This window comes from Stegostoma tigrinum, chromosome 8 (assembly GCF_030684315.1).
Source record: "Stegostoma tigrinum isolate sSteTig4 chromosome 8, sSteTig4.hap1, whole genome shotgun sequence".
NCBI lineage: Eukaryota > Metazoa > Chordata > Chondrichthyes > Orectolobiformes > Stegostomatidae > Stegostoma > Stegostoma tigrinum.
In genome coordinates, this window is record NC_081361.1 from 75921483 (window position 1) to 75946878 (window position 25396).

General features: G+C 40.0%; 1 protein-coding gene across 3 annotated transcripts in view; it reads right to left on the reverse strand.

The window, feature by feature from the left end:
• LOC125456396 (MOB kinase activator 3B-like) overlaps positions 1–20657 on the reverse strand; it is a 49561-nt gene extending 28904 nt beyond the window's left edge. For 2 of the 3 annotated variants that reach the window (XM_048539453.1, XM_048539452.1), the window contains exons 1-2: positions 20456–20657; positions 10274–10849 (exon numbers count right to left, since the gene is read on the reverse strand). In XM_048539453.1, coding sequence (XP_048395410.1) covers positions 10274–10691 — 418 coding nt within the window. In that variant the 5' untranslated portion in view covers positions 10692–10849; positions 20456–20657. The remainder of the gene's footprint in view (positions 1–10273; positions 10850–20455) is intronic. The other variant, XM_048539455.1, reaches the window with a different exon arrangement.
• Between the last annotated feature and the right edge of the window lie 4739 nt (positions 20658–25396).

The window sequence follows — 25396 nt, forward strand, 5'->3', positions numbered from 1 at the left end:
TATGCTGTACAGGTGATTTTCCTCTGCTCTGCATAGTTCCTCTGTGCTGCAGTGTGTGGTGGCTCGTTGGAATAATGTTCTAATGCAGCTTCGTTTGTGGGTGTTGGGATGGTTGCGCCTGTAGTTCAGTATTTGGTCCGTATGTGTTGTTTTCCTGTAGACGCTGGTTTGAAGTTCCCCATTGACTGTTCACTCTACTGTGACATCTAGGAATGGCATTTTGTTGTTGTTTTCCTCCTCTTTTGTGAATGTTATGCCAGTAAAGGGTATTATTGATGGTCTTGAAGGTTTCCTCTAATTTGTTTTGTTTAGTGATGACAAAGGTGTCATTCACGTAGCGGACCCAAAGTTTGGGTTGGACGATTGGCAAAGCTGTTTGTTCGAGTCTCTGCATTACTGTCTCTGCTAAGAACCCTGATATTGGAGATCCCATGGGTGTACCGTTGGTTTGTCTGTAGGTTTTGTTATTGAAAGTGAAGTGGGTGGTGAGGCATAGGTCCACTAGCTTGATGAAGTTGTCCTTGCTGATGAGGTTGGTGGTGTCTGGTGTATGTGTCTTCGGTTCTTCTAATAGTGTAGTCAGTGTTTCTTTGGCCAGGTTGATGTTGATGGATGTGAACAGGGCTGTTACGTCAAAGGAGACCATTATTTCATCCTCTTCTATCTTGGTGTCTTTGATGGTGTTCAGGAATTCTTGGGTGGAGCGAATGGAGTGGCGGGAGTCTTCTACTAGGTGTTTTAGTCTTTGGTGAGTTCCTTGGCTAATCTGTAGGTTGGTGTTCCAGGTAGCGACACTATGGGTCTCAGGGGGGCTCCTGGTTTGTGAATTTTTGGTAGTCCATAGAAGCGTGGTGTGTTGGATCCATCTGGTTTCATTTTTTGGAAGTCTCTCTTGTTTAATCCTCCAGATTTTTGAAGTTTTTTGAGTAAGGCTGTGATTCGGTTCTCTAGTTGTGGGATCGGGTCTGTCGCCACCTGTTGGTAAGTGTCGATATCTGCAAGCAGTGCGTTTGCTTTCTCAATGTAGTCTGTTCGGTTTAAAATGACTGTCAAGCGTCCTTTATCTGCAGGTAGGATAACGATGTTTTTATCTTTTGAGTCCTTTTAGGGCTTTCCTTTCTTGTGTATTGACTGTGTTTTCTTCCTTTTTCCTGCTTAGTGTTGGTGCGACTGTCTGTCTGATGGTTTGCTGGGTTTCTTCTGTGAGTTTGTTGTCTTTCAGTGTTGCTTCTAACGCTGCTAAGAAATCTTTTTGTCCGCATCCTGCAAGTTGTAATTTAATCCTTTTACTAAGACGGCTTTTTCAGTGTCTGTTAATGGTTGGTCAGATAAGTTTTTTATCCATGCTTCTGTGCTGTCTGTGTTGTTATTTTGTGTGAGTTTGTCTAGTTTATTCTGCAGGTCTAGTTTTTTCGTTTTTTGTGTTTTGTGGGACTTTTTCCCTAAAGCATCAGAGGCTGAGTTCACTTTACAGAAATTTATAAAATCATGAGGGGCATAGATAGGATGAATAGCACGGGTCTCTTTCTTCGGGTGGGCGAATCTTAAACTAAACAGTATAAGTTTAAGGTGAGAGGGGAAATATTTAAAAAGGATCTGAGGGGTAATATTTTCACGCAGAGGGTGATGCGTATATGGAACAAGCTGCCAGAGAAGTGGTGGAGGTGGGTACAATGGTAACATTTCTAAGGCATCTGTACAGGTATATGAACAGAAAGGGTTTAGATGGATATAAGCCAAATGCTGGCAAATGGGACTAGGTCATATTGGGTTGTCTGTTGGTTGCGGATCAGTTGGATCAAAGGATCTTTTTCCGTGCTGTAAGACTCTAACTCTTGAAAATATTGCATGCCATCATAACGCACAGTCATTTTCCTTCCCTTAACGATCAGAACTCGTCTTGCTCAACAGGACTAAATTATAACAGTGCAATATCATCTAATGCTCGAGTTTTCAGTGGCAATATCCTGAAAGAAATCGCCCCCTGGAGTATTTCCATCTGTTCTCATAGTCGACTGTTCACTCAGTACCAGATACGCACCAAAAAGAACACACTAACAGTAGAATGGATGCTGGAATTCTTCCCTTTTTCTCTTCTCATGCCAAATGACACGAAGCAGACAAAGCATGTTTTTTTTCACAGTTAGCTTTTCTTAAAACAGTTATTAAGGCTGTCAGGCTATAGCTTGAGGTTCATCATTCTATATTAAGCATGGTTGACTAAGGGTCTGTCCTACTTCTATCATGTGCCTTGGGAATATTTGAAAGGATTTACGTATTGAACCTCAACCTGTTTGGCTACATTATGAATGCACCTTCTGTGGACGTAAAGTCCTGGAGTAAGACTCAACTCAGTCCTTCTGGCTCAGAGGCAAGAACACTAAACACTGATTACAGGAGCCATACTGTACCAGAAAAAAGATGTCTATCAAACAGACATTTTGGTTTCAATGTTGTAAAACAAGATACAGATTTATATTTTAAAAAGGAAATGTAAATGTGATCACATCATCTATCTGACTGAGGTATTTGATTAGATTAAGTTAGGACTTGGATAAGTTGCACAGAGGGGACACTTCCATCACTTGTCAATAATGGTCTGTATTCAGGTTTAAGTTCAAACTATCAAATACATGTAAAATCATTAAATAAATGGGTAAGGGGTAGTAGGAACTGCAGATTCTGGAGAATCTGAGATAACAAGATGTACAGCTGGATGAACACAGCAGGCCAAGCAGCATCAGAGGAGCAGGAAGGCTGACGTTTCGGGCCTAGACCCTTCTTCAGAAATGATTTCTGAAGAAGGGTCTAGGCTCGAAACGTCAGCCTTCCTGCTCGGCCTGCTGTGTTCATCTAGCTCTACACCTTGTTATCTCTAAATAAATGAGTAACTTAAGTGAATACTGCAATCATTTAAATGATAAACATATATTGACAGACTTATTTCTTCAATTGTAACCAACATTTCTTATATATTTTTAAGATACTGAAACTTACTGCCCAATATAGTTCATTGATGAGCAAAATATTAATTAGTTTTTCATTATCTACCGTGTCTCATCAGCATGGGGCAGCACGGTGGCTCAGTGGTTAGCACTCTAGCCTCACAGCACCAGGGACCCAGGTTCGATTCCAACCTCGGGCAACTGTCTGTGCGGAGTTTGCACATTCTCCCCGTGTCCTTATGGGTTGTCTCCGGGTGCTCCGGTTTCCTCCTACAGTCCAAAGATGTGCAGGCTAGGTGGAATGGCCATGCTAAATTGCCTGTGGTGTTCAGGAGTGTGTGGGTTATGGGGGATGGGTTTGGGTGGGATGCACAAAAGGGCGGTGTGGACCTGTTGGGCCAAAAGGGCCTGTTTCCACACTGTAGAGCATCTCATCTAATCTTTATTATATGAAGCAACCTCAATAGTTTAATCAACTATAAATTGAATCACTGCTTTATTAACCGTTCATGAAAAGGTTTTTATTTTTGTTTTCTTTCACCACAGCCAAAAACATGTTGGTTGTACTCCTGAGAAAATTTTGCAAGTTTCTTACAGACAATTTATATTTTGAGCTTCCAGGATTAAGAATAACACTTCGGAAATTTTTGGGATCCCACTTCCCCTGAACAGATGGGTCAGAACAGATTCAAAGTCTTCTTTCCTAAGACACAATGAAAGTCTTTCACACAGCCAGGGTGGGCAACAACAGATCCAAGGATCAATAAAGATATCTATTCCAATATGAGCCAATCTGTTCTTGAAATTTGGAGCACAGATCTTTAGACATGCTAATATTTCAACACTTTAAACCAATAAAGGACTCGGTTGCCTCTCGAGTAGTATGCCTTCTCCACTGATAAGTTGCTGCCAGCCATGATTACATCATTGTGCCCTCCATTTTGAATATAGCTTGATTTGGAAGAATGAGCAAAAGCCACCCAAACAGGACAAGCTGCTCACAAAGTGGAGAGGAAAAATACAAAGAGGATGAAAAGTAGCAAATCTATACTGTACAGCCTCTTTCTGCTTCATCTTACTTTGTGTAACCACAACTCCAATTCACAGTTCACCAGTAACCCCATACTCCTTCTCCCCTATTGGCCATCACATATTTGGTATCAAGACCAAAATGAAAGCCTCAACAAAATAAACATTCCAAAACAAATCTGTAAGTGAAATCATGCCATACTTTACTAACATATGAACAAGGAACAAGAGTAGGCACTAACCCTACTCAGTCAATAAGATCATGGCTCATCTGATTTTAGTCATAACTTAATATTCTCGCACATTCCCAATAATCTTTCATCAAAAGTCTACCTACCTTAGCCTTAAAAATATTTAAAGTTTCTGCATCCCTACCTTCTAAAATCAATATTTTGAAACAATGACCCCAGTTCTCAATTCACCCACGAAAGGAAACATCCTTTCAACATTCACCCAAGTCAAGACCCCTCAGGATCTTACACATTTCAATTAAGTCAGTTCTGACTCTGCTAATTTCTAGAGGATACTGGCCTAGCCTGTCTAGCCTTTCCTCATAAGGCAACCTATTCATTCCAGGTATGAATCTAGTAAACCTTTTTTTGAACTGCTTCCAACTCATTAATGTCCTTCAGTAAATACATTGACCAGTACGTATAAAGGTCCTCTAGATAGGATCTCACAACACCTATACAACTGAAACATAACTTCCCTTATCTTGTATTCAACTTCCTTCATAATAAAACATAACATTTATTAGTTTTCCAATTACTTGCTGTACCAGCATACTAAACTTCTGTAATTCATGCACTAGGACACCTAGATCTCTCTGCAATAACAAAGTGTAGAGCTGGATGAACACAGTAGGCCAAGCAGCATCAGAGGAGCAGGAAAGCTGACGTTACTTTCCTGCTCCTATGATGCTGCTTGGCCTGCTGTGTTCATCCAGCTCCATACCTTGGTTATCTCAGATTCTCCAGCATCTTCAGTTCGTACTATCTTTAGATCTCCCTGCATTTTTTTTGATTACGTATAAATGAAGTTATTCACTCATGAATCCCTTAGTGCCTGTCTTCTCCCATACGCTAAGCAGTGCTATTCTAGTGTTTGTAGCACAGTGGGTGGAAGACTGACTTTCAGTGAAAAAGAATACAGTTCATCTTAAGTAATTCTGCTCCTTGTTGACATGGCTGCGGACAGCATCATCCCATTATGAGCCACAGCATTCTAGGTCGATTGAATGTAAGTCAACAAGGACACAGGCGGAATGGCAGGGACGGGAGCGTAAATTCTTTCATCCTGAGAATGGACATACGATACAGGAGCAGTCATGGGCTGCATGACCTATTGTATTTGCTCTACAGTTAATTGCATCATGGCTCAACATTTCAATTAATTACTTTCCTATCCTATTCCCACAGCTTTCAATACCCTTAGATCCCAAAAGTGTACTGATTTCAATCTTGAATATTCTCATCAGCCAAATGTCGTCAGTTACTGGAGTAGAGAATTCTAAACATTCACAAGCCTTTGAATGAAGGAATTTTACCTCATATTAATGCTAAATGGCCAACTCTATGACCAAGCCAAGTAAAACCGCCTTTCAGCAAATACCTTGGGAAGCCTTTTCAGAATTGTCTATGGTTCAAAGAGATTATTTTATTTTAGACTCTTGGCAATTTAAGTACACATTCCAGTCAATCTCTTTTCAAAGGACAGCTTCTCATCTCACAAACCAAAAATATGTGCAGTATTCAAAGCATGGTTTTACTAAGTCTTGCTTATATACTGCAACTATCTTTCCATAAACACATTCATACCATTTTCCTTTCTAATTGTACATTACTTGCATGTTAATTTTCTGTGAATGTTATCCAAGGGCGGTGAAATCCCTGAGAACCCAATGTTTATTAGTTTCAAACATCTGCTTTCTATTGTTTTTACAAAGTGGATAATTCCACATCGCCTGCATTATACTACTTGTCACCTTACCATCATGGCTTTGAAGCATCAGATCCTCCTAACAGCATCCTTTCCTACCTAGCTTTGCACCATCAGCAAACTTGAATATATCACAGTCTATATGCATCATAAAAAGCTGAGGTTCTAAAGATGATCCTTGTGGCACTCCATTAATTACACCCTACTATCTTGAAAATGATACATTATTTTACATTTTATGTCAGTAGCCAATCTATGATAAAGGTGCTACTTCCATGCCATGAATCCTTATCATATGTAACAATCTATTGTTGTATTTGACCAATTCTGAAAACTCAAATATAATTATCTATTAGCTCACTATTATTCACTTGTGAGTTGCACCCTGAAAATTTTAACATACTTGTCAATTACGATTTTCTTTTCATAAATTTGTATTGATACTGCCTAATAATGGCCTATTAATATTACATTTCGCTCGAAAGTGCCAGGAGAAAATACAGACTTAAAGTTGAAAGATGATAAACATTCAATATTGTGAACTGAACAGGAACCACAAGTATCTACTATCGGGATTGTGGGAAGTAATTACAATGTTTATGAATCATTCTTGCTTCAGTATTTATTTATTTCAATAGATATATTACAGAGTCACAGAATCATACAGCATGGATACAGATGTTCCCGTCCAACTCATCCGCGCTGACCAAAAATCCCAATCTGACCTAATCCATTTGCCAGCATTTGGCCCACATCCCTCTAATCCTTCCTATTCATATATCCATCCAGATGCCTCTTAAATGGTACAATTGTATCAGCCTCCACCACTTCCTCTGGCAGGTCATTCCTTGCAGGCACCACCCTCTATGTGGAAAAAATTGCCCCTTAGGTCCCCTTTAAATCCTTCCACTCACTTAAACCTATCCCCTCTAGTTTTGGACGCCCCCACCCTGGGGAAAAGACCTTGCTTATTTACCCTAACCATCCCCCTCATGAATTGATAAACCTCTATTAGGTCGCACCTTCGCCTCTGACGCTCTGGGGTAAAAAGTCCCATATTAAAGTAAAACAAATTCTTTGGAATGCAGGTATTAGTTTTATATCAGATTGTGCAGCTTTATTTTTCTGAAATTATACCTTAAAAAGTACCCAAGTATTAAGTTGTCAGTAAAGAAAAAGCAACCATAACGTGTACTTTCGGTGCCAGTAGTTACAGCTGACAGAGGCCAGTGTCCATGCAGTAAATAGTGGTGGGATAATGATTAGGTGCCGCAAAAGGGTGGGATAAACTGGTAGTAATAGTGATAATCTTTTGATTGCTCTCTGAGGAGACTAGTTCATAAAAACAGTTGAAAACAGGTGATTATGTTGTATGAGAGCTTCTTCTCCATTCAAAGTGTAATCTCTTGGTTGACCGTTTCTCAGTGACTAAGACTCAAATCTTCACTCACAAAAGAGGCAGAATCCCTGTATAATAAAATGTGAGGCTGGATGAACACAGCAGGCCAAGCAGCATCTCAGGAGCACAAAAGCTGACGTTTCGGGCCTAGACCCTTCATCAGAGAGGGGGATGGGGAGAGGGAACTGGAATAAATAGGGAGAGAGGGGGAGGCAGACCGAAGATGGAGAGTAAAGAAGATAGGTGGAGAGAGTGTAGGTGGGGAGGTAGGGAGGGGATAGGTCAGTCCAGGGAAGACGGACAGGTCAAGGAGGTGGGATGAGGTTGGTAGGTAGCTGGGGGTGCGGCTTGGGGTGGGAGGAAGGGATGGGTGAGAGGAAGAACAGGTTAGGGAGGCGGAGACAGGTTGGACTGGTTTTGGGATGCAGTGGGTGGAGTGGAGGAGCCGGGCTGGTTGTGTGGTGCAGTGGGGGGAGGGGAGATTTTGAAACTGGTGAAGTCCACATTGATACCATATGGCTGCAGGGTTCCCAGGCGGAATATGAGTTGCTGTTCCTGCAACCTTCGGGTGGCATCATTGTGGCAGTGCAGGAGGCCCATGATGGACATGTCATCAAGAGAATGGGAGGGGGAGTGGAAATGGTTTGCGACTGGGAGGTGCAGTTGTTTGTTGCGAACTGAGCGGAGGTGTTCTGCAAAGCGGTCTCCAAGCCTCCGCTTGGTTTCCCCAATGTAGAGGAAGCCACACCGGGTACAGTGGATGCAGTATATCACATTGGCAGATGTGCAGGTGAACCTCTGCTTAATGTGGAATGTCATCTTGGGGCCTGGGATAGGGGTGAGGGGGGAGGTGTGGGGGCAAGTGTAGCATTTCCTGCGGTTGCAGGGGAAGGTGCCGGGTGTGGTGGGGTTGGAGGGCAGTGTGGAGCGAACAAGGGAGTCACGGAGAGAGTGGTCTCTCCGGAAAGCAGACAGGGGTGGGGATGGAAAAATGTCTTGGGTGGTGGGGTCGGATTGTAGATGGCGGAAGTGTCAGAGGATGATGTGTTGTATCCGGAGGTTGGTGGGGTGGTGTGTGAGAACGAGGGGGATCCTCTTTGGGCAGTTGTGGCGGGGGCGGGGTGTGAGAGACATGTTGCGGGAAATACGGGAGACGCGGTCGAGGGCGTTCTCGATCACTGCGGGGGGAAAGTTGCGGTCCTTGAAGAATTTGGACATCTGGGATGTGCGGGAGTGGAATCCCTGTATAGTCATCATGAACTCTTCACTCCTAAAACAGCAACATGTATAAAACAGAATAAAGGCCATTCAGCACCTTTGATTAAACATGTATGATTTTGTATTTTTTTGGAATCCTAATTTAAATTGCCTGAGATAAGTTGCATAACTCAAGTTGTATTCAATATTATTTGATTTGATTTCTCTTTGAAATCGGAAAGATGCACAGTCTACAAAATTAGATGTCATTTCCTGTCACACAAACTCTTTGGCTCAATTCTCAGAGACAAAATATTTAACATGCAGTTTGAATAACTTTGTAAATCTACTTAATAGCGAAAATATTCAGCATCCTTTGTAGTAATAGAATTGGGCACTTGAAATGGTTTCTGTCAGCCCCATCAGTGGAATTCCATCAATTAAGGAATAATACCAGAAAGCATACAAAAACAATTTAGATTCATTCTCAGGGCAGGTACAGAGTGGTGCAGTTTATCTGAAGACAATTTTGTTTTTATGGCAGGTTCACCCAGGTATGTAAACTACAACTGAATTAATAACTTGCAGATGAGTTGGACTGGAACATTTGTATCCATGCTGTATGATTCTATGACTCTGTAATATATCTATTGAAATAAATACAATATCAATCCACCATGCAAAAACTTGTTAGGATACAATAATTATATCCTCACATTGACACACCATTTTAAAAATTGATAGATGATCTGAACAAAGGACAAGCATTCTATGGAAAGGGGAAAATGTGAGGCAATATCATACGAAGTACACTGTCGTGCGTGCACACACACGGGTGCAAGATGCCAGTCCATATGCTGAACCAGAAGATGCAGTATCAACCCAGGAAAAATGTATTACAAAGGGCACATCAAGCAAACAGAATACCATACAGAATGTTATACACTATACCTTTGAGACCTATTTGGCAGTCTATTTGTTAATGGAAATTCTCACTAACTCTATTCAATTCAGATTATTTTAAAATTCTCAATTGACTATTGAATTCATCAACAACTAGTGGAAAGTTTTAATAGAAATTGTATTTTGGCCATTTATTTTTTTTTAAAACAGAAACTTTAAAAGTCTTATGATTCTAGAATTCATATTGCCAAAAGAAATTAATAACATCTGGTCTAACCCGATTTTCTTAATCTCTCAATACCATGAACAAAATAAGAATTTTTCTGTTAACCATTTCTAAAACAGTACCTTTTCAGTTCATTGATAAATATCAGCTTAGACTGCACAACAGATACAACATTTTGTTCATATTACAGCTTATTTTTGAAAAATACTCAACCTATTTTTCTAATGTCAGTGTTTCATATTCCCTTAATCAACTCAAATCAAGGGCTCTGGAAATAGTTATTCGTGCAGAAAATGCCTTTTCATTTTGTTGTATTGCCATGTCTATATTTGTCTTCCCAGCGATGGCTGTTATTCAATTCAGGCAGTGTACTTTGTAATTAATGCTTGCTGAGTAACAGTGGTTCATCAAATATTAATAGTGAGGCAGTTGATGACGTTAAGACAACAAATTAGATCACCGACTTATTGTTAGAACCGTATCCAAAAGTGGTTTGTAACCAGCAGTTCTATTTCAATGGTTTTAAAACAATACATATTATGCCTTTTGGTATTTAGCTTTAACTTCCAAGACAAATGTACAGCTCATCATTTACACTATATCAAAAGTTCTAAGTCTTTATCAAAAAAATCTTACCAACACGAGTGGGGAAATTTTCCTCATTATTGATCAAGGCCTCAATCCAGTCCATGAGCAAATTCATATATTGTGGAGCAGTCACTTTGGTTGGTTTCTTATACTTGTGTTCATCCTGCCACCTGTACTCATACTTCAGCCCACCAGACATGACAGGACAGCTCCTTTCGGTGCAATACTCACAAATGGTACCATAGATGAGGTTGATGCGATTGAAGAAATCTACAGTGTTGACTGCAATCCAGTCATTGAGGTTTTCCCCTGCAGGAAGCTGAACTACTGTCTTGAGATCGACACCAGATTTAAGTGAGGCCTGTGCCTTCTTGAAGAGCTCGAAGCGTTGGGTTCCAGGCTGAAACTTCTTTCGGGGTCGAAAAGTCCTGTCCTTATTAAAGACTTGCTTCAGGCAAAGGGCCATCTTTCGGAAAGTACAGAGAGGTACCAATCTCTTCCTTTCAAAAAAGATTCAGTACAAAAAGGGTTTGTTTCTTTCTTGGCTTAAGCTGATTGTATTTAAGAGCTTCAGATATTTTAATTAGTTTGCTCTCCACAAGTTGCTGCAGCCATCTGTGTATCCTGTAAGACAGTAGAAACATTTCGTACTCAATTGAACTGAGTCCAGTGATATTTTTTCAAGGTATCCAACTGATTGGCATATCAACTCCTGATAAAATTACCACTTTGTCAGAACTTAAATACGCTAACATGCAATTTTAAGGTACAAGTTAAAATATTAACAGAAAACATTACAAGATGATCAGAGGATTAGATAGGGTGGACAGTGAGAGTCTTTTTCCGAGGATGATGACTTCAGCTTGTACAACGGGGCATAGCTAAAAATTGAGGGGTGATAAGATTTAAGACAGATGTCAGAGGCAGGCTCTTTACTGAGAGAGTGGTAAGGGCGTGGAACGTCCTGCCTGCCAATGTGGTTAACTCAGCCACATTAGGGCATTTAAACAGTCCTTGGATAAGCATATGGATGATGACAGGATAGTGTAGGGGGAGGGGCTTAGAGTAGTTCACAGGTCAGCACAATAACGAGGGCTGAAGGGCCTGTTCTGCGCTATATTGTTCTATGTTCTGTGTTCTATTCATTTCTCATTGTCTGTCAGAACATAAAATAGACATGCAACCTGGTATTTCGCCATTATAGACTAGACAATTAAAGACTTGTAGCTCGGGTTGTGGATGGGATTGTTGATTTGTTCACCGAGCTGGTAGGTTGATTTGCAGATGTTTTGTCACCATAGTAGGTAACAAATAATAAACAGGAAAGACCAACAATGGTTCATCGGAGGCGCAGTGATGATGTTACGTAGTATGGTGATGAAACATTCCCAACAAACCTCCCAACTCGCAAAAACAAAATCAACAACCCCGACTAGACAATTTCCTAGGTCATTCCAGGACATGAACAGGCAGGGAGTAAAGGATACAGACCATGTGCAGGCGGATGGGATTAGTTTATAATGGCTGGCACAGACATGGTGGGCTGAAGGGGCTGTTCTTGTGCTGTACTGTTCTATGTTCCAAGTGAAGCCATTCTCTAGTATAGTCTACAGTGCATTACAGGTGAGCTAGTGTTAGAAATTGGTGATAATTCAGCTAGACACCAGATGGATTCAGTCTCCATTTTAAATTCACATCGTTTTTCATTTGTAATTCATAACTATAAGTAATACAACAGTGAAATAAGTCCAGAAACACTTGTTGCAATTCACAAAGCAAACAGATCTCAAGGAGCTAATAAAATGTGAGGCTGGATGAACACAGCAGGCCCAGCAGCATCTCAGGAGCACAAAAGCTGACGTGATCTCAAGGAGCTTTACACATTGAGGTGTGAAATGTCATAGCTTGAAGGGGTGATGCAAGTACAGTGTGACATATTCACATATGCAGTTTTCAATATGAACACACAGAGGAAAATTTGACAGACTTTGTGAATCTAGGATTTTCTTTTAAGAATATAGTGGTGCATGGCAGCAGAATAGGAGACCTTGGAACAATCAACCATCTTTTCATATCCATTCCCCAGATCCTTTGATTGACTGAGAAATCAAAACTATCTATTTATCTCAGCCTCAAATACAGTCAACCATGTAAGCATCCACAACTCTTTGGGGTAGGGAATTCAAAAGGTTCACAACCCTCAGTACAATGAAATTTCTCTTCATCTCAGTCCTAAATAATCAACCTCTTTTCTACAACTTATTGTAAAGAGCGTATCTTTTTATTTTTCTGTATTTTTGATAATGGATTGAAATTGAAAAACGACTGCTTTAGAAGCCAAGGATTGTGGAAGGATTACTATGCTTTTTTGTTTAGAAAAAGCCAACTTACTTGCTATTACTAGCTGTCATTCTAGGTGAAAGCTGACTTACAAATGAGCTGCAGACACTGTATGAATGGAGATTTGATCAGAAACAAATAGCTAATTGGTCTGTGAAATGGTGATTTCTTATTGACGATAAAGGTCTTCCACCTGCCAATAAATGTGTGATTGGCTTTCAGGTAGAGAAGCTGTATTTGCTCTGCAGTAAAATGATCTCAAGCCTGAACATAATATGTTTATTTCTCTTCATCAATTGCTGTGAGCTGTGACTTTTAATTCATAAGTCAGAGACCCTCATTAGTGTGGACCAGTCACCCTAAGCCTCCTGCAAACAAGTGAAAGCATCTGGAAAAGGAGGATCAAGGAACAGTGTTCAGATTAGCAAAAGGATCACGTCACCAAATCCTGTGGACAAGGACCACTGAGCTGCCTTCACAGTCTCTCTCTCCACCCATAACATCCTTTTTTTTGTGTTTGTCTGTGTATAGGGGGAAGTTCAATGAGTGGGTTAGAGTTTTGGTAGTAGAGTTATATGTCAATGGTTCATAACTATCTGTAGCTAGAAGTTATTTTTTGCATTATATAGTCACTCATTAAGTCCAGATACTTAGTTGGTGCTGTCAACCTGAGTCTTTGTGCACTTTTATAAACTCTAATTTCGGCGATGACCCTGCGTAAAGCAGAGCTGAATATCCAGGTGACTACCCCAGTGAAGCAGAACATTATGCCTCGGTTTTCTAGATCTTCCACTCCACGGAAAATATCATCTTAAAGTCTTGCGCATTTCAATGAGGATACTCATTCTTCTAAACTCCAGGGTGTATAGGCCCAACTTACTTTGTATCTGATCACAGAACAACCCTCCCATGCCAGGAGCCAATATAGCAAATCTTTTGCTGTATCCCCTTCAATGCAAATAACTCCTTTAAATAACGAGATCAAAACTAGTCACATTACTCCATGTGCAAAGCTAAGTGATGTTTGCACCTGGCCATTCAGACAGTGGCAAACATTGAAGCAGAATCTATGTCAAAGGTAGGGGAGTTCATTGACATAAAAATTATTTCAATATAATTTGCAATGTTATCATTCTGCTCAGATAACCCTAACACACTTCAAGTTAAAATATTGTAATTGAAAATTTCTGTTAAAGGTTCAGTTTACTAAAAGCTGATATGACCTTCTTTGAATGGAGACTCTAGAATCAAATTACTTTGGGATGTTTCAGAAGTGAACTTGACCTTGAGGCAGCTATGCTAGAAAGAGTAGGGTTGCTTCAGATGGCCCTGAAAGGCAATACACTACTTCTGCGGCATTTTGAATGCTCTGGTTTCAAGGAATCCCATGGATTCAGATTACACTCTAACCTTGTTATTCCAAATTAAGCTACTATGGGCCATATTGGGTAAAATTACTAGAGAAAATAAAAACAACTTAAAAGGCTTTCCCACGGGTATTAATATTAACTCTATATTTTAACAAAATAAGGTTCTTCAGAGCACAAAGTTTTCCATTATAAGTTAAGCTCTGTGAACACAAGAAAATCCTCCTGGATTTGGCTTCTGCTCTAAAATGACTGCAGAATAAAATTCCGAAATTCTCCAGACTATCTTAAATAGATTTAAAGCATATTAAATAAACCAGCTGTAACATTAAAAAATCAAAGTTATTCTGAGAATTATTGTAGTTGACATGCACATTTTAAATGGTACAGTGTTTGTCAAAAGTGGTCAACACAGCGGATGACTGACAGAGAAGTTATGGTAAAATTTGTTTTCAAACTGTGTCACGTAACAACTTTTAATTAACTATTTAATATGAAATAATTGGTACTTATTAGATTATAAAAACCAAAAAGAAATAAAGATAAACATGAGCCCATTTGTCCAAAAATCTGACATACACAGGGGTCCAGAAATTCAATGGTGCTATGCTCATTTTGAGCATTAAATGGGTGCCTAGGACCAATGTTCTCTCATTCTGACATTCCATGTACTGCAACTGGCGCACTGACGCTGACTGCATCATTGACTTCCAGGTCCAGAAGTCACTGCCACACATGAACCTCAGAGCACCAAATGGAAGATAAGGAAATTAGAGGGACTACTGCTAGGACTCCAATGTGGTTGGCTGGGAGCACACACCAACCCCCCAGAAGGAACAAACCAGTAAAACTTGCAAATGGGACATACTAGTCCATATAACCCATCCTGTAATTTTCAAAATGGAGAAACAGTATGTTCCTTTCTAACGATTGCTTTTAAAAAAAAGTTGTTTTTCCCATTGGGAAACTTCTCTATCTGAACTTGTATTGACTTCATAATAAAAGTAAATGAAGTGACTGCATGCATTAAAGTAAATAAATACAACGTTTTTGCTTTTATAAGCTAGAGCAACACGGTGGCTCAGTGGTGAGTGCTGCTACTTCATAGTATCAGGGCCGTGGGTTTAATTCCACCTGCAGACAACTGTCTGTGTGCCATTTGCACATTCTCCCTGTGTTTGCATTGCGTTTCCTCCCACAGTGCAAAGATGCACAGGTTAGGCGGACTGGCCATGCTAAATTGGCTGTAGTGTCCAGGGATGTGCAGGCCAGGTGGGTTAGCCATGGGAAATGCAGGCTGATAATGGCGTGGGGCTGGGTCTGGCTGGAATGATTTTTGGAAGGTTGGTGTGGACTTGATGGGCTGAACCGCCTGCTTTCACACTGTAGGGATTCTATCAATACTGAGGGGTACATGACATTCAAGAAGAATAGGAAACTAGGTAAATGTAGAGGGGTAGCATTGTTAATCAAAGATGACATTGGTTCAATAGTTAGAGGTGACCTTGGTTCAGAAGATCAGAATGTAGAACGGGTTTTGGTGCTGATGAGGTATAGAAGGGCAAAATCATCACTATCGAGAATTATCTTCAGGCTGCTTAACAGTAACCACAGTTCAGGGTGTTCAAATGCACAAAAGAAATATTCGATGTTTGTGATAAAGGGCTGGCAAAAATTTGACAGTAACCACATCTCTAACAACTACAATTTATCGTGAACTTTACACTAAAAAGTATCAGGTGTTTGTGATAAAGGGCCAGCAAAAATCAGAGGTGATTTTTATTTACGTAAATTGGAAGGATTAGATTGACAATAGTAGCCTGGATGAGAACTTCATAGTACGCTTTCAAGATAATTGTACGTTCTGGAACAAATCAGAGAGAAGGATAAATTGAACTCATTTTTGTGCAATTTCTCTCAACAGTGTGCCAGGTCAGACCCTGTCAAATGCTGTACTAAAATCCATGTAGACCACATCTACCGCACTACTTTCATTAATCTGCCATGTTACTTCCTCAAAAAAAATCAAATAAGGTAATAAGACATAACCTTTTGTTAATAAATTTATGCTATCTATCCCCAAATAATCTCTGTGTCCCTTCAAGTTACAGTTAATCTCATCTCTCAATATCGATTCAAGTAATTTGCACTCAGAACATTTACCTAAGGGAAAACAACATTTATACAGCATGAGAGAAGATTAGTGACTGGTTGTCAGGAAGACATGGCCATGCAGAGGCATCAGTTCTTTTTCAGCAAAATCTCAAGTTCTGTATTACCAAATGATGAAATATTATTTACATTAAGTTTTTCAATTTAATTAGCTCTTGATTTCCCATTATTTCTAATATTTCTTTTGTGTCTCCTGTAGTGAAGCCAGGCACAGTACATCCAATTAACCTCTCTGCCATTTCCTTATTTTCCATTAGAACTCCACTGTCACAGCCTCTAAGGAACCTCCCTTTATTTCGCTACTCACTTCCAGTTTACATACCCTCATATCCTATACTGTCCCTTACAATCAACTTTTTGGTCAGTTTTAGCTGATATCCAAAACTTTTCCAATCACAATGCTTCTTGGCATTATTGTAATTATTTTAATATAAAATTCTCCTTAACAATTTTAATTAGACACAAATGAATCTATCTTCCTGTGGATATTTCATTTCTCAGTAGAATATTGACTGTGAGAATTATGAAACATTTATTAAAAAATGTTCACCACTCCTCATCTATTGTCGTATATGATATTGAAGTCCTAGTGTTGGACTGGGGTGGACAAGGTCAGAGTCACCAGGTTACAGACCAACAAGTAAATTTGAAAACATAAGCTTTCAAAGCACTGCCCCTTCATCAGATGAAGTCAAGCTCTGAAAGCTTGTGATTTCAAATAAACTTGTTAGACTGTAACCTGGTGTTGTGAGACTTTTGACTATTGTCATACAGTTCAACTTCCTAAGTACTTTACCCCACTGTCCAAATTTCTCTGTCTTTGACTTGACTTTAAGTTCTAATTATGAAAGTGAATTTATTTATAAAACTCCCATTCTGAGGAAGGGTCACCGGACCTGAAACGTTAACTCTGTTTTTCCCTCCACAGATACTGCCAGACCTGCTGAGCTTTTTCCGCAACTTTGTTTTGTTCCCTAAGTTAGCACGCCTTCCTTTACTTCAAGGGGTTTGGAGTATAAAAGGAGGGAAGTCTTCTGCACTACACAAGGTTCACATCTGGAGTAATGTGAGAATTTTGGTCCCTTTTATTTAAGGGAAGATATTATTTCATTGGAGGCAGTTCAAGTAGGTTCATGAGGATGATTCCTAGTCTGAAGGGATTATCTTATGAACAAAGACTATACTGGTTGAGACTCTACTCATTGGAAGTTAGAGGAATGAGAGGTGATCTCATTCAGACACGTAGGATTCCCAAGGGGCTTGACAGGGCAAATGCTGAGAGGATGTTTTTCCTCATACAACCATCCAGGACCAGACGGCATAGTCTCAGAATTAAGGGATACCAATTTAAGACTGAGATGAGAATTTCTTCCCTCAGAGACTTGACAGTCTTCAGAACTCAATGCCATGGACAGATGTGGGGGCAGCTTCAATGTGTATATTTAATGCTGAGATACACAGATTCTTGATCAATAGGGGAATCAAAGGTTATGGGGAAATTACAGCAAAGTGAATGTGAGAAGTGTGGGATCAGCCCTGATCTTATTAAATGGCACAGCAGGCTCAAGGAGTAAAATAGCATAGTCTTCTTCCCATTTCTTATGGAATTATGTTTTTTTTCATTTTCTCTGCCTTTTTAAAACAACAAGTACCCTCATATTTAGTTTTCAACCACAATGCAGCCACATTTCCATAACAGCTATTAAATTAAATTCATTTAGACAACAGACGCTGGAGGAGGCCATTCGGCCCTTCTAGCCAGCACCACCATTCATTATAATCATGGCTGATCCGCACTATTTGTGCCACTCATTTGTCTATATTGTTACAAATATTTTATGCATTCAGATAAGACACTTACCATTTTACCTATATCACTTTTCTCTGCTTTGGACTTATTCATAGATGCACAATTATTAAACTTATATACCATATCAAATATTTTGTCTCTTATGTTCTGTCGATCTCTACCAAATCGATGAAATGCTGCTTGGGATTGATGTATTTGCTGGATTTCTGAGTTACTCAATTAAAAGCTCACACCTAACATTTTAGTTTAAAGCCCTAATGATGCAATTTCCCAAGCCATGGTTCCAGCCTGGATTTTGTGAAATGTGTCGCAACAGAACAGTCCCCTGCTTTCCCAGTACTAGTGCCAGTGCCCTGTGCTCACTGAAATCAAAATCTGTCTCCACATCACTCTTTGAGCCACGCATTTGATGCTTTGACTGTTTAACATATGCCAATATTAAACATATACCAATGTTAAGCATATTGTTTATTATCTTCTGAGGTTCAGATTGTTAATTTTGACCTAATCTGTTCAAATTTCCCCCACAGAAATAAGCAAAGATTACGCTAACAGAATTGTAAAGACAGAAAAACAGTTAAAATTTCAGGTCTATGACCTTACATCAGAACATAGGTGTTCTCAGTATTTGTTTTATATATCCAATTTCCAGTCTTTTCCTTAGTGTTATCCCAGAATAACAAATGGATTTTCATCGTCCCACTTCAGGTTCTGCTCCAGCCACAATAAGATGTCTTCCTCAACCCTTGCACTAAGCAGATAGCATAACGTTTGAAAATATTCTTCCTAGCTACAGAGAATAGTAAAAAAAAACATCTATCTATACAGTCCCTATTGACATTCATTGTGACACCCCTATTTAAATTACCTCCCATACAAAGCAGTTTGTTCACTAGCTGCAGATCTTGCTGTCATCCACATAGGCCAGAAAAATCTCATACACAACAACAACAAAACAAAATTGCTGGAAAGGCTCAGCAGGTCTGGAGGCATCTGTGAAGGAAAAAGCAGTGACCCTTCTTCAGAACTCAAAAATCTCAAAACTGTTGGGTAACGGTCAGGTTTAAATTCCTCCAGAACTTTATCTGGAATTGCAGTCGCATACATCCTGCTTACTAAACCTTTGCTACTTTATAATCAAAAGGGGTAGCATAGCCTCCTGGATCAAAGTTCCCAGCTAACTCTCCCACTCCCTGATATCCTGCAATATATTCACTTAGGACTCCACCTCAATAACCCTGATCTTAAAATTTTAGGTATTGCATACACAAGTAATTTATTATATATGGTAGCACAATTGTATTGGTCACGCCGAAGACCAGAGGGTATTTCCCCATCTGTCAATGCAGGTTATTCTACCCTCACTGATCCCCATCAGCTCTCTAGTCACCAACACATTGATTGCAAAATCCTGTTTCAGTCTCATCTCCATGTTGCAATTTGCATTTGCCCTTTGTAGAGCTCTTGTTGAGTTTTTATGTCTTGCCCTCCGCTCTGCTGTTGCCAAAGACCTCAGTTGTCATGGCCCCAGACTCTGGAGCTCCTTCTAATGATCCTTCACTGTAGTGACTGGAACAAGAGCCAGGAGGATCTCAGTGAGTAACAGATCCCTGATTAAGGCTGTTATCTGACAGATAAAAAAATAAGTTTCAGAGGTGCTGCTCACCCAGAGAGCTGACTCTGAGGAAGCTGGATCAGTGTGTGGACCCTGCACTTGTAAATAAAAGGTGATTTGATAGCTGTCTAGGTGCAGTCATTTCATCCACCTTCCGACATCTGTCCTAATTTTTAAAGGTCTCTTTTAAAATTCAACACTTGTCAAACCTAGCTGTTTGTGCTAACCCCTGCTTACTGCCTAACGAAGCATGTAACTATTTATGAAATTATTTTGAATTTAGATTTTGCAGGTGAGCAGAAGGAGGAAGCAATGGCACGTCGTATTGAAATATTTACACATTCTGGCAGTTATCACTTTCCTTTTTACTCCTCAGGGCATCTCTCAGCCAACCAGACACAGAAACGTTGACATTTTTATGCTCTTTTGTAAAATAATAGCACTGTGGAACTCTCAAGGAAGGTCAGGGATTTGCGTAAAATCTTGCTCTAAATCCTATTTAATCAGTCACCTCCAGCATGTAGCGTCTGTGTATTGTCCTTGGGCAACTATCCAATTTTTGTAGTTTGTGATATCTCCGAGAAAGAACTATGCTTTTCTTTAAAAAAAATAAAAATAGCATTCTCGGCTTGTTAACATTTTAAGCACGTTGTCGCTCACCCTCCCTTTCTTTGGTTACTGCAATAAGAAGTTGTTAACTTTATTGTGCGTGTGAACAGACTGAAACAGCTGTCTTTCTGTTTAGCCTGCATTCCACAAATAAGTGGGCAGTTGATTCCCCGCAGCTGATATTCACAAAACTGACACTTACAGATCATTTATTGTGAAAATAATATTTTTTACTTTATTTTTTAAAAATAAAACTTCTTAAAGTCAGATGTAGAATAAAACTTTAGTATGAAAAAGTTGAAACTTTCATCACTTACTCACAAAGTATTTCTCTTTCTGTCTCGCCTGCATACACGATCTTCACAGTTGTTACAGGAAGCTGCAACTGTAGGGGGAGGGATGGTATTGTTATAGGCTCAATTTAACACAACCGCAATTTGGTGTTTTCCTCTCTGCAAACTCAATCTAGCGATTTTTCACCAGAGCGCGGGGACAGGAGAGAGTTATATCAGAATTGCTTACTCTCCTATTTTCCTGTTAATGATGTCACATCCTGAGACAAATGTATCCTCTTCCTCACACATATGTATTGTTTCTTTTTCAGGGCTTTAACAAATGTTGAAATAAATAGTTCCCTTGGTTTGTTTGGCTCGATTGAAAGGAGTTAACTACCAAAGATGTAAAAGGGGTAGTGTGGTTTCAGCAGCTCACTTCAGACCAAGTATTTTACTGTCTAACTGCTAAATGTCAGTCTTAAGCCTTCTTCATTTTCGGCCGCTGTTGAACATCAGATCAGGCATGTCCGGGCGATAGAAGACAGGGAGCCACACCCCTTAGCATTTTACTTCTCACAGCTTTATAAATACTCAGCATTTTGAAATCTTACAAACAGATGCATCTGATAACAGTTACGAGAAAGTGCACCTATCGAAGTAATATTTAATTTCTGTGAATGCAGTCCTCGCACAGCGTGTTCACTGAAACACAAGCAGCTGTAATATAGATCGACGCTTTAAAAAAGGACATTTGCAGTACTTATGCGTCAGAGGCAAAGACCCATCCCTTACTAAACAAAATAAAGTCTGCATGCGCTTAAAATTGATTCTTTACCTGTGTTGTTGTAATCCTGTTACAAAAAATTATGTCTTGTTTTCTCAGCCTCAGGAGAGTTGTACAGTCTGGACAACCCTTTCCCCCATTTGTTCAAAATGTATTTTGAAAATCTTCATACAATTCTTTCCCTTATTCATAAAAATAAGGGAAAAATATATTTTAAAACTCAAAAACAAATCTAAATATTTCACAGTAATGTTTAAATGTTACTGTTGGATTCCATCCTGTGTCTATTCACATTTATTACAGGCCTACGCTTGAACTTTGAACCACTGTTATTTGGCAGAAATCTCCCAATCCTGTTTGTTATACTTCCATGGAATGAATATCACTGGCAGTGCTAGCATTTGATCGCAATCCTTGGTTAGCCTTGAGTAAGTGCTGGTGAGTCGCCATTTGCAGATGTAGACCAGGTACACCCACAATGTCATTGGAAGGGAGATTCACGATTTTGATCCAGCAACAGTAAAGGTTCAGTGACGTAGTTCCAATTCAGGATGGTGAGTGGCTTGGAGCGAAACTTGCAGGTGCTGGTGTTCCTGTATACCTCTGCCCTTGTCCTTCCAGGTTGTCAAGGCTACAGGTTTGAAAGGTACTGTTGAAAAAGCATTCACAAGTTCCTTCAGTGCATCATGTAGATTAGATTAGATTCCCTACAGTGTGGAAACAGGCCCTTCAGCCCAACAAGTCCATACTGCCCCTTGAAGCATCCCACCCAGACCCATCCCACTATAACCCACACACCCCGAACACTACAGGCAATTTATCATGGCCAATCCACCTAATCTGGACATCTTTGGACTGTGGGAGGAATTGTAGACACTTTTGCCATTGGGGATTGGTGGCAGAGAGAATGAATGTATGCTGTGCTGGAGTGGGTGCTGATCAACCAAGTGGATTACTTTGCTGTAGATTGTTTTGCGTTTCATAAATGTTGTTAGGACTGCACTCATCCAGACAAGTGTAGGTCACATTCCTGACCTGCGCTTTGTAGATGGTGGTCAGACTTTTAGGAATCAGGTGGTGAGTTACCCGTCACAAATGTTCTAGTGCCTGACCTGCTCTTGTCATCTCAGTAACTATATGGTTGATCCAGATCACTTTCTGGTCAGTCGCAACCCCAGGATGTTGATGCTGGGGAATTCACTGATGATAATGCTATTGAAAGTCATGATCATTGCCTGGTATTTGTAAAGTGCTACCAGCCAATTATTAACTGAAGCGTGAATGTTGTCCAATGTTCCCTCTAAGCTATGTGGCTGAGCGTGTGTGCAACTGTCCTGATGACCCACACATGGCACAGGCATCAGCACGCTAATAAGAGCATTGATTTCAATTCAAGAATTGACTGCTACACACAGGCCACAGAGACATGAGCAGCCAGGAGTCAATTTAGGGAGAATGCTGATCCCACTTCAGACCTTATGATGGAGGGAAAATAATTAATGAAGCAGCTAAAGGTGGTTAGGTCAGCACCTACTCCAAGGAAATCCTGCAGCGATGTCCTGGGACTGAGATGATTGACTTCCAACAACCACGACCATATTTCTTCGTGACAGCTATGACTCCAAATATTGGAGACTCCAAATTTCCTGATTCCCATTGAATCTGGCTTTGATTGGAATCCTTGATGCCACAGTCAGTTAAATGCTGTCTTCATGTTGAGGACAGTCATTCTCACCTGATCTGTAGAGTTTAACACCTTTGTCCATGTTTGGACTGAAGTTGAAGTAAGGTCAGGCGCTGAGTGACGTTGGTGGAATTCAAATTGAATGTCAGTTTTTTTTTCCCAGAAAGTGGGTGCTAAGAAAAAACAAAGAGAAATGAAAATTGGAGGAGAGAGTAAGAAAGAAAAAGAAATTGAATTTAAGCGGCTTTAATTCCAAGGAATTTCAATTTTAAAATCTTATATTTTAAAACAATTTGTCGGATTGATATGACAAGGTGTGGAGCTGGATGAACACAGCAGGCCAAGCAGCATCAGAGGAGCAGGAAGGCTGACATTTCAGGCCTGGACCCACCTTCAGAAATGAAGAGGGTCTAGGCCCGAAACATCAACCTTCCTGCTCCTCTGATGCTGTTTGGCCTGCTGTGTTCACCCAGCTCTACACCTTGTTACCTCAGAATCTCCAGCATCTGCAGTTCCTATTATCTCTGTCTGATTGATATGAGTTGGCAAGAGGAAACCTTAGGGTAAGGAAAGAAAAAAGAGGTAGTTGCATAGAGGGTGATTCTGATTCCAATGATGCATTTGATTTACCTTAAAATATGTGTTTGGTGCCTAATTATATGGAGGATGGAGTTGAATGATATTTCACCTCATTTGGAAAGATAGCTGTGAAGTTGAAGTGACCAAGAAATATTTGCACCTCGGTGTTATAGCTATTCAAGAAGGTCTACAGCTACACTAGTTTGTCAGAAGACCAATCTGCAACCTATGAAAAATTTAAGTGGGAACTGCACAATGCTTTTGAGGTTGTCTCTGAAGCTGATGTATTAAAATTCAGGACTTTTAGAAAGAAATCTAATTAGACATCTGTAGAATTTGCAAGCAAAAAAATGTTGTGTGATCAGTAGTTTTGATCACTGAAGCCAAAGAAAAAACATGAGAACATGAGGGAACTGATAATTATGGAAGTTTTCTGAAGTAGTATTCCACTAACCCGTAAGACTTACTTTGATGAGCATTAAGTATCGAAGATCAGAGATGTGGCAGTTTTGGGAGATCTATGATATTCTCCCACAGATATTTACATGGGGAAAATGGTCGAGTTAGAAATCAACAAGGTGTAAGTTCAGGACTGCAGTCTAAACACAAATCCCAATACTTAGTCTGAAGAAGGGTCACTGCGCTTGAAATGTAAATTATGCTTTCTCTCCACAGATGCTGCCAGACCTGCTGAGTTTCTCCATGAATTTTTGTTATTGTTTCAGATTTCCAGCATCTGCATTTCTTTGTTTCATCTCAATATTTAGAATCCAAGAGCTGTACATTATGGAAACAGACCCTTCAGTCCAACTCATTCATGCCGACCAGATATCCTAAAATAATTGAGTCCCATTTGCCAGCATTTGGCCCATACCCCTCTAAACCCTTCCTATTCATGTTTCCATCCAGATGCCTTTTAAATGTTGTGGTTGTACCAGTCTCTGCCAGTTCCTCTGGCAGTACCAACCTCTACATGAAAAAGTTGCCCCTTAGAACCCTTTTAAATCTTTCCCCTCTCACGTTAAACCTTTGCCCTCCAGTTTTGGACTGCCCGACCCTGGGGAAAAGATCTTGACTATTCAGCCTATCAACGCACCTCATGATTTTGTAAACTTCTGTAAAGTCACCCCTCAGCCTCTGACGCTCCAGAGGAAATAGTCCCAACCTATTCAACATCTCCCGACAGCTCAAACCCTCCAACCCTGGCAACAAACACGTACATGTTTTCTGAACCCTTTCAAATTTCACAACATCTTTCCTATAGCAGGGAAACCAGAATTGAACGCACTGTACCAAATGTGGCCTAACTAATTGGATTATCATTCATTACCTCAAAGAACATTGGAAAGATGGTGTTATACTTAAAAGTCTATCATTACAGATTGCTGTCAAGAACGTTGAGTGATTAGGGTTGAAGAATTCTCCTGTTAATATTTATAATTAGGGATGCCACTACTCTGTCCACAGGATTCAGTTGTTTAGAACTGGTACATGTGCATGAAGTGAGACGACTCCTTAAAAAAAAATTATAAACCAAAGCTCAGAAACTAACGCTGTGATCAGAGATAATGGGAATTGCAGATGCTGGAGAATCCAATCTAACAAAGTGTAGGGCTGGATGAACACAGCAGGCCAAGCAGCATCTCAGGAGCACAAAAGCTGACATTTCGGGCCTAGATCCTTCATCAGAAAAGAGTCTAGGCCTTAAACATCAGCTTTTGTGCTCCTAAGATGCTGCTTGGCCTGCTGTGTTCATCCAGCCCCACACTTTGTTATCTCAGAAACTAACGTTCTGGGTTATGTATCAAGTTTCCCAGAGAAACAAATCATAGCATGAAGGTTGACTGAAAAGAATTTGAAAAATACTCAACAAACAATGAGAAGTACCTCATCACTTCAAGTGATCTCCCACCCACAGCCTCCAACCTCATTGTTC